The sequence below is a fragment of the Myotis myotis genome, unplaced genomic scaffold (assembly GCF_014108235.1).
Source record: "Myotis myotis isolate mMyoMyo1 unplaced genomic scaffold, mMyoMyo1.p scaffold_m19_p_12, whole genome shotgun sequence".
Taxonomy (NCBI): domain Eukaryota; kingdom Metazoa; phylum Chordata; class Mammalia; order Chiroptera; family Vespertilionidae; genus Myotis; species Myotis myotis.
This window is the reverse complement of record NW_023416316.1, coordinates 40,294,720-40,313,226: the sequence shown is the minus strand read 5'-3', so window position 1 is coordinate 40,313,226 and position 18,507 is coordinate 40,294,720. Positions and strand designations below refer to the sequence as shown.

Sequence of the window (18,507 nt, the reverse complement as noted above, 5' to 3'; positions counted from 1 at the left end):
TTGCAGATGTTGCTTGTTAAAAATTCCAGCAATAACAAAAAAAGTGGGAGAGGGAACCAAATATTATTTCTTGACTAGAAAAAGCTTACGTTGTAAGTATACTGAACAAGAACATTTTGAGTATTTCTAGTATATATTTTCCCTTCTCTCAGTTTGATATTGGTGTTTTATGGACATAAATATAGAGTGAATGGGAGGAAGAGAGACTAGACTTCAAGGAAGAAAGTTAATGATTTTAGCTTATAGTAGAAATATATCTCATTCTTAATGCCTTAGGTATTTTTTAATTAAACTTTTACATGTAAAAATCAAATATTGGTAACTCAAAATGTATGTATTAGATAGATGTATATGTATATATATCAAGCATTTTAGAAAACTAGGATAATATTTTGCTTAAAGGAGAATGGGCTGAAATCTTTTGTAAAAAAAAAAAAAATCTTGCCAGAACCGGTTTGGCTCAGTGGATAGAGTGTCGGCCTGCGGACTCAAGGGTCCCGGGTTCGATTCCGGTCAAGGACATGTATCTTGGTTGTGGGCACATCCCCAGTTGGGGGCGTGCAGGAGGCAGCTGATCGATGTTTCTGGCTCTCTATCCCTCTCCCTTCCTCTCTGTAAAAAATCAATAAAATATATATATTTAAAAAAAAAATCTTATAATCTCTAATTAACTACACTATACTTTCCTAAAAAGAACATTTATACTTTCCTAAAAAGAAATAAGCCTATATTAACTTTAGCTTTGTATTTTTCCTTAAATGACAATAAAACCAACTTTACTGCTAGAACTCACTTCAGAAATATTTCTGAGCTATTTATATTACTAGCTCTTTTTGTGAAATAATAAAATACATAAAAATAGTAAGACTCAGTAACTTATCCAAATAAGGTATTTCTTATATGAGTAACTAGTAGATATTCAAGCTATTACTTTTTATCATAGTAAAAAAAAAAAAGTTTGTAGGTTTGAAAGTTTTAAATGAATAGACCTCAGTATTGATATTCTGGATTATGTAATAGTGGTATTCTATCTGTAGTAAATGTGATATTAAGTTGATTATAGCAATAATTTTTTAAATTCCATTTTTAAGGGAAATGGCAATGTCTTTTATTTTTTTTTTTTAAGAAATTCTTTTTTTTTTAATATATTTTATTGATTTCTTACAGAGAGAAAGGGAGAGAGAGAGAGTTAGAAACATCGATGAGAGAGAAACATCGGTCAGCTGCCTCCTGCACACCCCCCACTGGGGATGTGCGCAACCCAGGTACATGCCCTTGACCGGAATCGAACCTGGGACCTTTCAGTCTGCAGGCCGACGCTCTATCCACTGAGCCAAACCGGTTTCGGCATGTCTTCTATTTTTAATATTTTAACTGCCTGGATAAAAAAGCAAAGCAAATTTTTATAAACAATATTAGGAAACAAGTGCTTTTTCAATATCCAAATAATTTGTTCAAGAATGGGACAATTAGCCCTAGCTGGTTTGGCTCAGTGGATAGAGCATTGGCCTGCCAACTGAAGGGTCCTGGATTCGATTCTGGTCAAGGGCACATGCCTGGGTTGTGGGCTCAATCCCCAGTAGGGGGTATGCAGGAGGCAGCCAATCAATGAGTCTTTCTCATCATTGATGTTTCTATCCCTCTCCCTTTCTCTCTGAAATCAATAAAAATATATTTTAAAAAAAGAATGGAACAATTATTCTTTGCCTCTGATAAATTCCTATTATTTTTACTATCTTGTTGAAATAAGATCAGAACTTTATATGTGCAAATATAATGTGATGAAAATTTGCAGGTTCATTAAAAGTTTTCTGATGCTTATAATACGTTTTAAAAATATATTCAGTTGGAAATTGGAAACCACAAAACTGTCCAGTAATAGGGAATAGGTTAAATAAATTACAGTGTTACTCTTAGAGAATATAATGCAGCCAATAAAAACATAATGTAAAAGTGTATATATTAATATGAAAAAAAATTAAAGACAAAAGTTATAAAATCACATGTACAGAAAAAATGCAAGTTTCTGTAATATATGTGCTTGAAATGCCAGAAAGTATAGAATCTCAGTGATGAGATGTAATTTTTATATTTTTATAAAATTTCTATAATAGGAACATTTATATGTAAACACTCATAGTTTAAAAAAAATATGGATTTGAGCTTACTCTACAAGATTTTTAATATTCTAGTGTTCTAAGATATATAAAATTTTTATTTCTGTTTTAAGTCCTTTTAATGCATGTACGTGAATTTCTTTTATTTTTAAAATATGTTTTTATTGATTTCAGAGAAGAAGGAAGAGGGAGAGAAAGATAACACCATCAATGATGAGAGAGAATCATTGATCGGTCGCCTCCTGTACACCCCCTACTGGGGATCAAGCCAGCAACCCTTCATGTGCCATAACTCCTGGTAAATAGGTCGATGCTCAATCACTGAGCCTCTCCAGTTGGGTGAATTTCTTTAGCAACTGAGCTAGACACAAAAAAACAAAGACATTATAAGGAAAAAAGCCAATACAACTGTAGAACAATATTCCTCATTGGATTTAGACACAAAAATTATCAACATTATATTCACTAATAAATATAAAGGACAATACATAACAGACCAGTGGAGTTTATCACAGGAATGCAGTGTTCATGGATTGGAATACTTAATATTGTCAATTCTCCTCCAAACTTACAGTTTCAATATATAATCTGAATCACAATCATAGTAGGCTTTTTGTTATTGTTGAAGTCAACAAACTGATTCCAAAATGTACATGGAAAAGCAAAGGAATTGGAATAGCTAAAATTTTTTAAAAAGGAACAGAGTTGGAAGATGCACTGATTTCAAAACATTAAAGCTACAGTAAGCTAGATGAGGTGGTACTAGTAAAAGAATAGATGCATAGATTAATGTGATAGAATATTGCAGTAAGCCCAGGCTGGGTGGTTCAGTTGGTTGTAGTGTCATCCCATACACCAAAAAAGTTGTGGGTTTGATTCCCCAGCAGGGCACATACTTAGGTTGCAGATTCAATCTCTAGTTGGGGCACATGTGGGAGGCAGCTGATCACTGATGTTTCTCTCTCACATCGATGTTTTTCTCTCTCTACCTCCTTCCCTCCCTTCTTCTCTCTCTCTAAAATCAATAAAAAACATATCCTCAGGTGAGGATTAAAATATACATGTATACAAATGCAATTTGGTGGCACTAAAACTTTGACATACATATATAATTTTAAAAGAACCTCTATTAATATTTGCACCATGTACAAAAATTAACTCAAAGTGGATCATAGACTAAATGTACTAGTAAAACCTAAAATTACTGAACTTCCAGAAGAAAACATAGGTGATAATTTTCATGATTCTTTAAAGACTCTTTAGATTTGAAACAAAAAGCATGGTGCATTATTAAAGAATTAATTGAAAATTTGTTTTTCATTGAAATTAAAAGTTCTTCTCTTAGAAAAACACTGTTAAGATAATGAAAATAAAAGTACAGATTGAGGGAATATATTTGCAAAGCACTTATCAATAGAGGTTTGGTATCCAGAATATATACTTAGCCCTCACATGTCAATACTAAGAAAAGGGATAACCCAATTGGAAAAAAAGGCAAAAGATTTTAATGGCAAGTAAGCACATGAAAAGATGTTTAACATTATTAGTTACTAGAGGCCTAGTGCACGAAATTTATGCACTGAAGGGGGGCATGCCCCTCAGCCCATCCTATGCCCTCTCCAATCTGGGATCCCTCTCACAATCCAGGACTGCTGACTCCCAACCACTCACCTGCCTGCCTGCCTGATCAGCCCCTAATGGCTTCTGCCTGCCAGCCTGATCACCCGCTAACCACTCCCTTGCCAGCCTGATCGCTGCCTAACTGCTCCCCTGCCGGCCCGATTGCCCCCAACTGCCCTCCCCTGCTGGCCTGGTCCCCCAACTGCCCTCTCCTGCTGGCCCGGTCGCCCCCAACTGCCCTCCTGTGCTGGCCCAATCACCCCCAACTGCTCTCCCCTGCCAGCCTGATCCCCCCAACTGTCCTCCCCTGCTGGCCCGGTAGCCCCCAACTCCCCTCCCCTGCAGGCCTGGTCCCCCCCCCAACTGCCCTCCCCTGCTGGGCTGATCGCCCACAACTTCCATCCTCTGCCGGCCATTTTGTGGCAACCATCTTATGACCACATGGAGATGGCCATCTTTTGTGAGGGTATGACGGTCAATTTCCATATTACCTCTTTATTATATAGGATCAGGGAGATTCAAATTAAAACTACACACATATTTGAATGACTAAAATAATTTTTTTTACAATTTCAAGCACTGGAAAGGATGAAGAAAAATAATCCTCATACAGTTAGTGGGAATACAAAATGGTACAGCCATGTTGAAACTCTATTAGTTTTTTATAAAATTAAGCATAATATAGTCATATAACCCAAAATACCATTTTTTAAAGATATTAGCTCAAGAGAATTAAACATCTTTGCATATAATATTGTTAGGATATCAGTTCTTGTATGTAAATATTTATTAGCATTTCAAACTAGAAACAGCTCAGAATGTCCTTCAGATGGTGAATGAATAAACATTATAGCACATCCATACAGTTGAATACCATTCACCAATAAAAAGTAATGAGTTCCCGATCAATGATTTTCTCTCATCACTGATGTTTCTATCTCTCTCTCCCTCTCCCTCTGTAATCAATATATATATATATATATATATATATATATATATATATATATGGAATGAGCTCCTCAAATAGTTAATATACTTTATCATTCCATTTTTATGACATTTGAGAAAGACAAAACTATAGGCACATATTAAAAAATCATTGTTGCCCTGGCCGGTTTGGCTCAGTGGATAGAGTGTTGGCCTGCGGACTGAAGGGTCCTGGGTTCAGTTCCGGTCAGGGGCACATGCCCAGGTTCTGTGCTCGATCCCCAGTGAGGAGCATGTAGGAGGCAGCCAATCCATGATTCTCTCTCATCATTGATGTTTCTATCTCTCTCTCTTCCTTCCTCTCTGAAATCAATAAAAATATTTTTTAAAAAATTGGTGTTGCCTGGGGAGTGTTAGCAGGCATTGACCACGGAGGGGCATACGGGAACTTTTTAGAGTGATGGAAGTGTTCTATATTTTGGTTGTCAGATTCATAGAACCATAGTTTTACTGTATAGAGATTATACCTCAAAACTGACATTAGCTGTGAACCTTTTTAAAAATTAATTAATTTAGAAAGCATGATAAAGTTAACATTTAAAATGATTTATTCAAGCAAAGGATATTGAATGGATGCTAAAATCATGACGTGAAATGCTATTGTGGAACAGTATATTGAAATGACTCCCATAGATTATTGCTAATCTTTATACTTAGAAGAGATCAATGCTGTCCAGTTTAGCCAAGTGATCCGTCAAATTTTTCGTTGCTGACTAGGCAAGAACAGGACATTTTGTGCTTCACGACTTAGAGTAATATGCAGTTCATAGCAGCAGCCTGTATGAACTATTATGAACAGTATTAACCTGGATCCAATCAAGACTTTAAACCGAACTTCCACTTTAAAAAAATATAGGAGATAAAGCAGTGAGTTAAATTACACCATTAGAAAACAATCAGATAAATCCATAATGTGGGATATGCTTGAAGACAACTTGCCTAGTATTTTCAAAAACAGTGTAATAGAGGAAACCCTTCTAGATCAAAAGAGAAATAAACAGGGCGGGGCGGTTGAGGAAATGTCAGTGTCGATGGCTACATTCAATAACATTGGAGTTATTTTTCATTTTTCTGAAGTATGGGTAACAGTATTGTGGTTAAGTAGGAGAAAATATTTCTAGGATATATATAATTAGTAGAGGAAGTGTGTTGATGTCTGCAACTTATTTTAAATACACACACATAAGAAGCAAGTAGATAAAATGCCAATAGTTGTCTCTATACAGTGTATATATGGCTATGTATAGTATTACTTTTTTAACTTTTCTGCATGTTTGGAAATTTTCGTAATAGAGAAGAATGTTTTTAGACTCAGTTGAGTACTATTCCTGATGTCATTATGATACCCAGTGCATTGCTATGGATCCTACGAAAATATCAGGCAGCTGTACCTGCATTGCACCCCTAAGAATAACTTTTTTTTGCCATGCCGTGCTTAGCATTATATAACGTGCACTTTGAGAACTGGGGTAGAAAGCAGCTCTGTGAAATGCTTTGTATTGTAAGGATGTTTTAGAGACCATTGCTTACTGTATTGTATGGTGGGTGTTCTCTTTGGGAAAGATGAAACTTTGTGTTTGAATAACAGGATCAGTTGTGCTGTTTCTGAGAATTTTGGCATGTTACAGGCACTGAGTTAGGTAGGAGCAGAGCTTCTGTCTTACTGGCTGCTAGAAAGTTCAAATCCCCCTTGTAGTTCATCTCTAGCAGGAGTACTTCCCAGCAGCACTCCTGACTGCTTCCTAATTTCCACTACCTACCCTCATTTCCCCCCAATCTGATTCCCTCATCTATTTTTTTGCTTGTATTTATTTTATAAGCTACTTGATACCCCACGATGTGCTAGCCATATTAAAAGGATTTAAAATGTAGCTTATGATTTGAAAGCCACAGCCTAAAAGACAGTCATATACTAGTACTAGTTAAGTTCTTGCTCCCAAATCCAGAGATCTTTTATTCTCTAATCAAATTTAGACTAAGGGACTGTTACCAGAAAACTTAAAAATAATATATACTTAAATATGATTAAGATATAAAATGTCTTATTTTGTGGGGAGGTTTAATGCAGGAGATTCCATGGAAATGGATTTTCAACTGCAGTTAGAACTGAAATTTTCCTTAAAATTTCATTTTTAAAGCCTATCTTTCCCCAATTAATAAAGAACATGAAATATGCCATTGTTTCACTTTTAGCATTTCTGAATTATGATGTACAAAAAATCATAATGAAAGATTATATTATTCTTGAATGGTATTCAAACTCCCCCCCACCCCCCACCCCCTGCACACACAGTGGTTTCATCCTTAACAGTTAAAGGATACTTTATATTTTGTAAAATATTTTTCAGCATCAGCATGTTGATACAGATGTTATATTTACAATTTACTCTTGTTATCTTCTTGGGATTTGAAGTCCTCACCCAATTCCTTTTTGGGATTGCTGTGTTATATTACCAAAGTGCATTGTCTGACAGCAGAATATTTAGAGCAGGGATAACATTTGCTATAAATATGCTGTATGAATTAGTGATGGCTAAGACTTTATGTATATATTAAGTAGTAGTATCTTTTGATACACCTTAAGTTTATTCTGACCTTTTTAAAAAAAGTATTCATTTAATGAATAAGGTTTCTTCTTTAACTGAGATTCCTAAATTCAGTGGAATCTCCCACAGAAGACCTTTTTTCTTTAAAGATCTTGAAAGTAGCCTTGTTGAATTAAATGATCTTTCAAGGCTTTTGCGCTTAGAAAACTAAGTATTTTATATTTTGATTTTATAGTTATATGCTTAAATCTTAACCTTAATAACCTTAATATAAAGTGTCCTTTAACAGAAAGATGATACTATTGTGAGGGGAAAAGAATTTGAATATCATTCAAGAGTAACTAATATAATCGTTCATTAAGTTTTGTGGTTTTTTTGTACACCATAATTCTTTCAGGAATGCTAAAAGTAAAATAGTGGCATAGTATACCTCCCTTCATTAATTAAAAATATAGAGTTAAAAATGAAATTTTCAAGAAAAATTCCAATTCTAATTGCTGTTGAAAATCCATTTCCAGTGAATCTTCTACCATGAGGGATATGCTAAAATAAATCGCACACACAGGGTTAGCTGTAAACATCACAGGTGTGAGTAGGATAGGATTGCTGAGTTCTTTGCCCAAGGCAGAATGATTCCTAAAGCTAAGACAGCTTTCATTGCTCACATCTCTGGAATTAACTTTCTCTAGTTTGCCAAAATTCAGGAAACAAGGTGTTCAGTTCTCTTTCTGCAGCTTTTTTTAAGTGAAAGTACTATTCTCATTCTTACTTCCACTCATTTCTTAACCCATGGAAATCAAGTTTAGTTTTGTAGTAGTGCCTGTTAGTTATGTGAGCTCTGTGCAGCATCTGCATTTACACTGCTTCACACATCGCTCACAGGACAAGTTCCCACAAAGACCTGTTTTGTTCTACTGTCAATCCACCTAAAGAAACCAGTTTCAAAACTATGCACAGCTTTGTAAATCAAGATGAACTGGTCAGAAATTGGATACAGAAACAAACATGAAACCAAGTAATGCTTCCTAGTTAACAAGCAGAGTGTTACATATGATCAAATTTCAGGTAAGGAAACACTTTGCATTCTAAGCATATTCTAATTAGAAAGTTTACACCACATTCATATTGTAATCATAGTCAAGTCATTATCTTGTTCCCAGTGCTAGAGTTATGAAAATATACTTAATGCTTTTAGTAAGATACTGTAGGCAACAGAAGGCAGGGAGAACAAATGATGAAATGTGAACTTTGGCTGTGAGGATTTCTTAGCAAGCTTTGTAGGCGATAACTAAGTATCAAGGTTGCTCAGAAGAGGAGTTTGATATCAAGCACAGATTTCGTTGTTTTGGGCAATAATTAGCAGACCACAGTAAGAAGAAGTATAATGGCACGCAGAATTTATTTTCTCAGGGACTCTCCATCTAGGTCAGGAAGAAAGGAATACTCATACACAATTCATTAAGTAACAGAATTACGTTTTTCACCACAGAGTTAAATTGAAACAATATATTCACAGCTCAATTTATGGTGTTCAAAAATATCCTATGAAATACTTTCTCTTTGGATAAATGTTTTGTGAAATTATTTTGCCTTCTTGTTTAGAATTTTGAATTCGGAAGTTTTGTTTCAGATGATCATTAAACGTTGTACTTTTAATTCAGTATCAAATAAAAATAACCTTCCAAAGAATCCGCTTTTTTTGTGATGCTTTTCTTTTTCCCCTTGAGAAACACAAAAGGGAAATAAAAGCAAAGAAAACGTAAAATGTGCTCCACTCATTATTCCCACAATAGGCAAAGACCAGGCTTCCACCAAAAGTATGTTAGAGAATTCTCAGAGGACTTAGTGAAAATATAGAATCTAGGTTCTGAATCAGATGAACATATTATCAAATATAAAACTATTATGGAAAACACAACACACTTAAAAAAATGTCCATCCTCCTTAATGCCCAATACACTTTGAAAAGAAAATTATAATAAAAATGGGGTTTTCCCCCTCGTGAAGCCCTTTTCCCACCACTGATATTTACTGCACATGAGTGTTTATTTTCTGTCTTGAAGAAACAAGATTAGCAAGGTAAGTTTTCTAAAACATTTTTCTTTACATGAGAATACAAAAGGATTCAACTGAGTAATTAAATGTATTCTTGCTTGCAACTGCTTCTCCCTGGCATTCCTTTCTCAAGTTTCATAGTCTCCGCTATAGAAAGTTTCTTAGATGATTCTGAGGAACACCAGTGAAGCATCTTTGCTTTTGTAAAGAAGCAAATTGAGGAATGTACATAAAAATACATATAAGGCGTTAACACGGATTACAGTTAGGTTGCTGTTTTTAAAAAACTTAAATTTCTTGTGTGCCTTTTTCATGGGGTTTGCAATGCTAGCGCACAGATGAAATTCTCAATTTGCTTTTCTCTTTGTTTTTTTAGAAAATTAATACAAAACTTCATGATGGAGTATGTCAGCGCTGTAAAGAAGTTCTTGAATGGCGTGTAAAATACAGCAAATACAAACCATTGTCAAAGCCTAAAAAATGGTGAGTTAAGTTTATTAATTACCTTGCCAGTATCATATAGTTTATTATTTCATTCCCCAATTTTCAAAATTGTATTCAAATAAATATTAAGGTAAATAGGGGAAAAAAATTCCATTCTCCCAGGTAGAATTTTATCTTATATGCTGAATCCTGATTTGTGAAGGCAAATAGATTGAAAAACTGGTTGATCATTCCCTGACCCATTCTTCCATAAGTAATAATGCACCATTTTTATAGACTCTTGTGCATGAAAGGTGGGTTAGGGCAGAGAGGGGAATATTTGTTTTGCAAGTCTACCTCTCACTGATGAGGTATCAGTATTTACTATGGATCATCTTTACCAAGGGGGGCCTTAAAACAGCTCTGACTTTTTAATGCAACCCGTGAAGATTACTGAAATGGCTGAGCTGGAGTCTCATAAGTAAACTGCTAAATTGATAACTGATAATTTCATTCCTTCGAATAGTTGGGTTTAAATGAAAAGATACTGGACTTTGTTCCTCATTCCTCTGTCCCTCAGCCTTTTTTTTTAATTCTTGGATTTTGTTTTATCAGCCTTATGTGCATACTAGTGTTGTTCCCTTATATCCTTTAGCTCAGCTGAATAAGGGCCACATTGGAGGGTAATTTCTGCCTAAAAGAGAAAAATGATCATTTGAAATATAAAAGTTAGCATTAATGTACGTGATTGTGTTTTTACATTTTGAGTTTTAGTTTGGTAGTCTATGTAGTAGCTATTTAGAACACAGTTATGCAATGTTGCTTTATTTTCCTTTTAGTTTTTGAGTAGTAGTGGCAGCTTCCTTAAATGTATTTTCTCTTCCTTCATGGGAGGAAGTTTTACTTAAAGATTGGAACGTTAGTCTAAAAAATAAACAGGATATAACCTTTGCTGTTTATTTTTTTATTGAAAAATTATGTCAGACATTTTGTGAATCTATAACTTGGAGTTAGGGAAGTTCATGGTGATGTTGCCACTGCCTGGGCAGTGAGTGTAGTGTAACCCAGAGGCCTGTGAGAGACCTCAGTTAGGTCCAGGAGATGAGCACCTCAGGAGCTGCTTCACTCTGAGGCAGATGAGGTTAGCCATACAATAGCTGGTGACGAGTGTAAAATGAGGGAAATAAAATATATTGTATAAATACCAAAATACAGACAAGATGACATTAAGGAAGATCTCTAGAAATAAAGAAGCCTCAGGTATTGCAAAACAAACGATGGCTAATGAGAGACTAAGAAACTATTAGTCCAAACATGGCCCAAACGTGTTACTTAAGAGGTCACCTGTCTGGACTAGAACATTATGAATTTCAGATTACACTGAACATGTGACACACTAGGCATTTTAGAAAGCCCGGGTTTCAAACTCTAATCTAGCATGGAGAGTCTTATAGAAAGGATAACTCATCTATATCCACCTTGCTTTCTCTGCATATTAAGACTTGACCAACATTGTAAGGGATTTAAATCCAATGATGAGAGATGCTTGATGGGATGTGAAGGGATCAAAATTCTGCCACCCTGAAGCTGCTTTTTGGATGTTGATTTTTAAGCTGTTTACTAAGTAACGAAAGACCCAGAAAGAACCTTTGACCCTCCCCCCTTTCCTGCCCAAGAGTTTCAGACAAAGAACCCAGCTTCTGGAAGGAGATCTTATGACATTCCCCTTAGCCCAATTTGAATTAAGTAGGGTGAACAAGAGAACTTCGGGCAGGTGCCTATTAGCTAGATACCCACTGTGCCCCATTGTTTCTCAGTCACTTAGCAGGGATTTTCCTGCTAAGTATGTTTTGTCATCCTCAACTACCTGTAAACTGCCCATTCTCACTTTGGAAATCTATTATCTCACCCCACCCCCACCCCTTTTTCCTTGTCCAGAAACGTCTTATATATCCAGTGTTGCCTCACTGTCTTTGGAATTTTTATGGATTTATCATGTCTACGTGAATTCCCCATGTGCATGTATTAAACTTTATTTTCTCCTGTTAATAGCTATCTTTTAATTTGGTTATCAGCCAAACCAGAAGAATTTAGAAAGTGGGAGGAAAACTATTTATATGTATTTTAGACCCCCACTGAAGCATAACTTCTTTTGCCATTTTAAATGCTTTGATCAAGCATAACCACTTACAAGTTAAATTTTTCTTTTGTTAGGATTTATACTTATTAAATTCTACCTTTAAAAAACACACACACATGTATTTAGAGAAACAAATTTTACATTCAGGTACTGAAATGCCTAAACTGATACCTACGAACGTCTTCTGCCTTGTATTTCAGGTAACTAAGTAATCCTTTCTCCTATTCATTTACACATATGGTAGGCAAATACCCAAACTTGTGTTAGAATCTCTAGCTGCTTCTTTTCTCTTCCTACCCATAAAAGAAAAATACAGTGCTAGCTAATGTTTGACATGGCCATAGTAGTGGAAAAGAAAGGAGAAGCTGGAATAACACAGCAGCAGGCCCAAAACAGATTGAGGTCTGAGCTTAGAATTGGACCCGTAAGTCCTCTGTATCAGTAGGTCTCAACAGTAAAGGGGATTTTGACCCCAGGGACATTTGGGAATGTCTGGAGACATTTTTTATTGCCATGACTATAGGATCTGGGAGGGATGCTACTGGCATTTAGTGGGTAGAGGCCGGGGATGCTGCCAAACATCCTACAATACACAGGACAGCCCGCACAACAAAGACCAATCCAACCCAACATGTCAATAGTATCTTGGTTGAGAAACTACTGTGTACAAAATCAATGGATACTCACAGGGTCAAGCCACTGAAGCGACATATATACTGTGGGGGCTAAAAGAATATTAATACTCTTCAACTTCTAAGTTTTTCTAGGCTGGACTAATAAAATTAACAGGAGAAAATAAAGGTTTTAATACATGTTCATGGGGAATTCACATCGTCCTGAAAATTCCAAAGACAGGCATCATTGGGTATATAAGATATTTTTGGACAAAGGAGAAAAGGTGGGGGTGGGGGGTGGGGGTGGAGGGTGGGGATGGAGTCTTAGATTTCAGGAGTGAGAATGGGCAATTTACAGGTAGTTGAGGGAGTGCAGAACAAGAGTGGCAGGAATATTCTTGCTAACAAGCTGGAGTCTTCCTGACTAATGCTAGGGTGAAGATTCCTAAGGTGATTAAGCCAAGGCTCCCTTCCCAAAGCAGGCTTCTGTCTGCAGCTCTTGGGCAGGAAAGGGGGGAGGGCCAAAGGTTCTTTCTGAGTTTTTTGTCTTTTTAATAAACAATTTAAAATCAAAATGCCAAAAAGGCAGCTTCAGGGTGGCAAAATTTTGTTCCCTTCAATATCTTAGGTCAGTTTTTTTCAGACTTTGCAGCTACAGAATTCTTGAATAAAACAAAAGCTTGCCAGGGAGTTCATTAAATACAGCAGGCTAACACAGAACTGTCCAGAATGGCGAGAAGGGGGCTTAAATGCCACAAGAAGAATGTGGTTGAAAGTAGATTTCATCCTAAAAGTAGGTCAGGTGAAGAAGGAAAGAACATGCCTTGGAACCAGCATTGCTCTAGGGATGCCTAGCCTACCATTTCCACAAATGTAGGTGCTTTATGCCTAACACGCTGCTTTTCATTACATCTTTTCATCAAACAAAGGCACTCCTCCTGAGGACCTGGTCTAAACCGGGTGTTTAGCCCTTTCTAACTAATACAGACAGTCCTCTCGACGTGCATTGTTTCGTGGTTACGTCGCCATCTCCCATTTATTTATAAAAAAGAAAAAGTTCCATCATTTTGACATGTACATATGTGCTCTATGTTTTTTATTATTTATTTACCACAAGTAAAGGTCAGGAATTATCTTTTTAAAAATTTTTTTTTTTTTACTGTTTCACCTCATTACTGCTGTGTCTGTGCTCCATGTGAGTGACGTAGGTGCTTATGTAGGTGGGTTCTGACTTAAGGCAAAAATCGCGTTACATCGCGCCATAGGAACAGATCTGTGACGTAACCCGAGGACCTACTGTAGTTTTTAAATGTATTGCCTTTTAGTTTTTAATCTAATCTCTTCGTACTTCATTGCATTAAATAAATTATATTCTATCTCAGTTATACTCAAACTAGAGGCCTGGTGCACAAATTCGTGCATGAAATTCGTGCGGGGGCGAGGGGGGGGAGGTCCTTCAGCCCGGCCTGTGCCCTCTCACAGTCCAGAAGCCCCTTGATCGATCACCCTGCAGAGGGAGGCCCCACCGCAGCACTGCAGGCTGAGTAGCCTGGGCCTCCCTCTGTAGGGCAATCGTGGGGTGATGGCGAGGGCCCCCCCCACCAATCACATCACACCTGCCTTGGCTGGCCTGGCGCCAGTGTGTGTCATAGCGTGATCATCCAGATGGTCGTTCTGCCGTTCGGCCGTTTGCTTGATTTGCATATTATGCTTTTATTATTATAGATACCTCCATTGGTCTATAGTTTGACTTAAGGCCTCCTATGGGGAAGAGTTGGGTTTCTAGCAGCAGGACGGAAGCTTTGTTCCCAGAGAAGTCCTGCTTTTTATATGTCTACTACAGTGTGTGGGGCAGTTGAGCCTGGCAGGGGGAAATGCTATTTGAGAGAAAATCAGACACTAGAGGGGGATGAGATGTTGCCAACAGGTCATGCCACTCCGTGATTTGACTCTCTAACAATATGCTGGCTCCCTCTTCACTACAAAAGTTTTTCAATCAAATTAGCCAAACTCTGACCTTCAAGATAATCTTTTTTAGATCAGCCCTGTTCTTTTTAAAGTTAACTATTTATCTATTTTTGTGGTGATAGTAAAAAACATACAACATAAAATTTACCATCTTTTTTAAGTGTAGATAGTTCAGTAATGTTAAGAATATTCACGTTGCTGTGCAACACATCTCCAGGACTTCTTCATCTTGTAAATTTGAAACTATTCACATTAAACAACAACTCCCTGATCAGCTCCTTCCATCCCCTGGTAACCACTATTCTACTTTCTATTGCTATGAATTTAACTACTTTAAAGACCTCATATAAATGAAATTATACAGTATTTGTCCTTCTGTGACCAGTGTATTTCACTGAGCATACTGTCTTAAAGGCTTGTCCGGGCTATAGCATGTGATAGAATTCCCTTACTTTTTAAGGATGAAAAATGTGTGTGTGTGTGTGTGTGTGTGTGTGTGTGTGTGTGTGTGTGCAGCACAGTTTGTCTATTCATCCCCTGATGCACATTTGTGTTGCTTTCACAATTGTGTTTCGGGAGGACACACTCACCAACTCAGCTGCCTGGACAAGGCCTAAATTATAACTTTTTAAAATCTATCTCTCTGTTTTCACTTTATCATTTGTCTGTTGCCTATTGTGAATATTGCTATGAACATTGTGTAAATATCTCTTTAAGACTGGCTGAATCATACAGTAATTCTATTTTTAAGTTTTTGAGGACTCTTCATACTTTTTCCATAGAGATTGCACCATTTTACAATCCCACCCACAGTGCACAAGGATTCCAATTTCTCCACACCCTTGCCAGCATTTGTTAACCCCTTATTTTTAAAGGAAAGAAGCTTATACTCCTAAAATCCTGCTTCATAAAGAGGGCCACTGCACTCATTTTTCAAAGAAAGCAAATTAATACACAGAGAGCACCAGATATATTCACCAGCTTGAGGTTATATTCACAGCAGCACTTTACACTCATTCTTTGGCACTGGAGTCTTGGTCCATCAATTGGCATTAATTACTTGTTTATAGGGCACAAGGTAAGATTGCAGACTAATGATGAAGTGAAAAAAGGAGAGAGAGATTTAGAAAAGTTATAAATTAGGCCCTGGCTGGGCAACTGAGTTGATTATAGTGGCCTCAAGATAAACCCAGGTTATAGGTTCAATCCCCAGTCAGTACACATACAAGAATCAACCAAAAAATGCATAAATAAATGGGACAACAAAAGTCAGTATTTCTCTCTGTGTGTTTCTCTTTCTCTCTCCCTTCCTCTTTCTAAAATCAATTTTTTAAGTTATAAATTAAAAGTATAAGAGCACTTACTCTAAACAATGTTTATAGAAAACATTTTGAGGAAGGCACCAGAGAATGGAGGGAAAAATAATCAAGAGCCCTGTTTTCTTTATTAGACAATGCAGTTAATCTCAAGCTGTCCCTATGGGGGTTCCACATAAATTGTCATTTGTTCATTTATCTTTCCTCCTATTATGTAACTGGAGGCCTGGTGCATGAAATTTGTACACTTGGAAGGGGGGTTGTCCCTCAGCCCAGTGCACCCTCTTGCAATCTGGGAGCCCTCGGGGGATGTCCAACTGACGGTGTAGGCCTGCGGGCAGTCAGACATCCTTAGCACTGTCGCGGAAGAAGGAGAGGCTCCCGCCACTGCCATTGTGTTTGCCAGCCGTGACCCCAGCTCAAGGCTTCTTGCTAAGCAGCGCTCCCTCTGTGGGAGTGCACTGACCACCAGGGGGCAGCTCCTGCATTGAGTGTCTGTCCCCTGGTGGTCAGTGCGCATCATAGCAACCAGTCATTCTGCTGTTGGGCCAAAACCGGCTCTCTGACATCCCCTGAGGCGTCCTGGATTGAGAGAGGGTGCAGGCCAGGCTGAGGGACCCTCCTGGTGCATGATCAGGACCAAGGGCGGGTGACATGGGAGGTTGGCCAGCCAGGGAGGGACTATGGTCTGTCTCGCTCAGTCTCGATCGGCTGGACCCTAGCTAACCTACTTATTGGAGCGTCTGCCCTGGTGGTCAGTGCACATCATAGCGACTGGTTGACCAGTCGACTGTCTGCCCCCTGGTGGTCAGTGCACATCATAGCAAGCGGCTGAGCGGTCTTAGCATATCATTAGCATACTAGAGGCCCGGTGCACAGATTTGTGCACTGGTGGGGTCCCTTTGCCTCGCCTGCAGGGATCGAACCGAAACTGGCTTTCCGACATCCCCCTAGGGATCCTGGATTGTGAGAGAGTGGTTTTTGGGTGATGCACCCCGGAACTGAGCTCTCTCCTCTCTGGTTCTGAGTGCATCACCCGAGAACCGCAGCTGCCAAGTCGTTGCAACTCGGCACTCCTGCGTTGAGCTTCTGCCCTCTGGTGGTCAGTGCACATCATAGCTACCAGTTGGCCGGTCAAATGATCGGCCAGTCACTTAGGCTTTTATATATATACTAGAGGACCAGTGCACAAAAATTTGTGCACTCGGCGGGGAGGGGAGGGTCTCTCAGCCCGGCCTGTGCCCTCTCGCAGTCTGGGACCCCTCGGGAGATAACGACCTGCCAGCTTAGGCCTGCTCCCGGGTGGTAGAGGGCAGGCCCAATCCCTAGGTGCAGCCCCTGATCGGGCTCAGAGCAGGGCTGATTGGGGAGTTGGGGTGCCGCCCCCTGTCATGCACAGAGCAGGGCGGATCGGGAGGTTGCGATGCCACCCTCAGTCACGCTTAGGGTAGGGCCGATTGGGGGGTTGGGGCACCGTCCCTTGTCACACTCAAGGCAGGGTCGATGGGGAGGTTGCGGCGCCACCCCCTATCACTCACAGAGCAGGGCCCATCAGGGGGGTTGGGGCTCCGTACCCTGTCACGCACAGAGCAGGGTCGATCAGGGGGTTGGGGAGCTCCCCTCTGTCATGCACAGAGCAGGGCCGATCAGGGGGTTGAGGAGCTCCCCCCTGTCACTCACAGAGTAGGGCCGATAGGGGAGTTGGGGCACCGCCCCCTGTCACCCACAGAGCAGGGCGGATCAGGGGGTTGGGGCACCGCACCCTGTCACACTCAGGGCAGGGCCGATGGGGATGTTATAGCTCTACCCCATCACACACAGAGCAGGGCCCGTGGGTGGGGGGTTGGGGCACCGCACCCTGTCACACACAGAGCCGCAGGCCAATCGGGGTTTGGGTGCCTTCCCCTGTCACGAACAGAGCAGGGCAGATAGGTAGGTTGTTGCCCCGCCCCCTGTCACACACAGAGCTGCAGGGCGATCAGGGGGGTTTGGCGCTGCCCCCTGTAACGCTGATCCTGGTGCTGGGAGGCCTCGCGGCTCTGCTGATCCCGGTGCTGGGAGGCATATTACCCTTTTACTATATAGGATAGAGGCCTGGTGCATGGGTGGGGGCCTGCTGGTTTGCCCTGAAGGGTGTCCTGGATTAGGTTGGGGGTCCCGCTTGGGTGCCTGGCCAGCCTGGATGAGGGGATGATGGCTGTTTGCAGCCTGTCACACCCCCTTCAGGGTGGGGGTCCCCACTGGGGTGCCTGGCCAGTCTGGGTGAGGGGCTGAGGGCTGTTTTCAGGCTGGTGGGTGACTGAAGCTCCCAACCGCTCCTTTTTTTCTTTTATTCTGGGCCAGCTTTAGCTCTGAGGCTTGGCTCCAGCTCTGAGACCTTGGCTGCTGAAAGCAGGTATCTGGTTTGTTTGGGTTCTATAATCGAAGCATTGTTTCAACTCCAGCTCTGAGATCCCGGCTGGCTGAAAGCAGGTTTCTGGGGTTTTGTTTAGCTTCTATATTTGTAACAATGTTTCAAACTGCAAGCTCATAGGCCGGCAGCGGCAGGCGGGGAACTTTGGCTTCCTCCGTCACTGAAGCAAGCCAGCCTCATGTTCGCTTCAAGCTGCCTGGCTGCTGGCCGCCATCTTGGCTGGCAGTTAATTTGCATATCGCCCTGATTAGCCAATGGGAAGGGTAGCGGAGGTACGGCTAGTTACCATGTTTCTCTTTTATTAGATA

The 18,507-nt window shown here is 39.7% G+C and overlaps 1 protein-coding gene across 3 annotated transcripts in view; it reads left to right on the top strand.

Annotated features, from left to right (window-relative positions):
- The window catches only part of CUNH9orf85 (chromosome unknown C9orf85 homolog), a 52,057-nt gene that overhangs the window by 18,448 nt on the left and 15,102 nt on the right, over positions 1-18,507 (top strand). Inside the window, exons 1-3 of one of the 3 annotated variants that reach the window (XM_036330846.1) lie at positions 49-92; positions 8,153-8,335; positions 9,702-9,808. In XM_036330846.1, coding sequence (XP_036186739.1) covers positions 8,321-8,335; positions 9,702-9,808 — 122 coding nt within the window. In that variant the 5' untranslated portion in view covers positions 49-92; positions 8,153-8,320. Of the gene's footprint in view, positions 1-48; positions 93-8,152; positions 8,336-9,701; positions 9,809-18,507 lie in introns of those variants that run through there. The other 2 variants (XM_036330845.1, XM_036330844.1) reach the window with 2 other exon arrangements.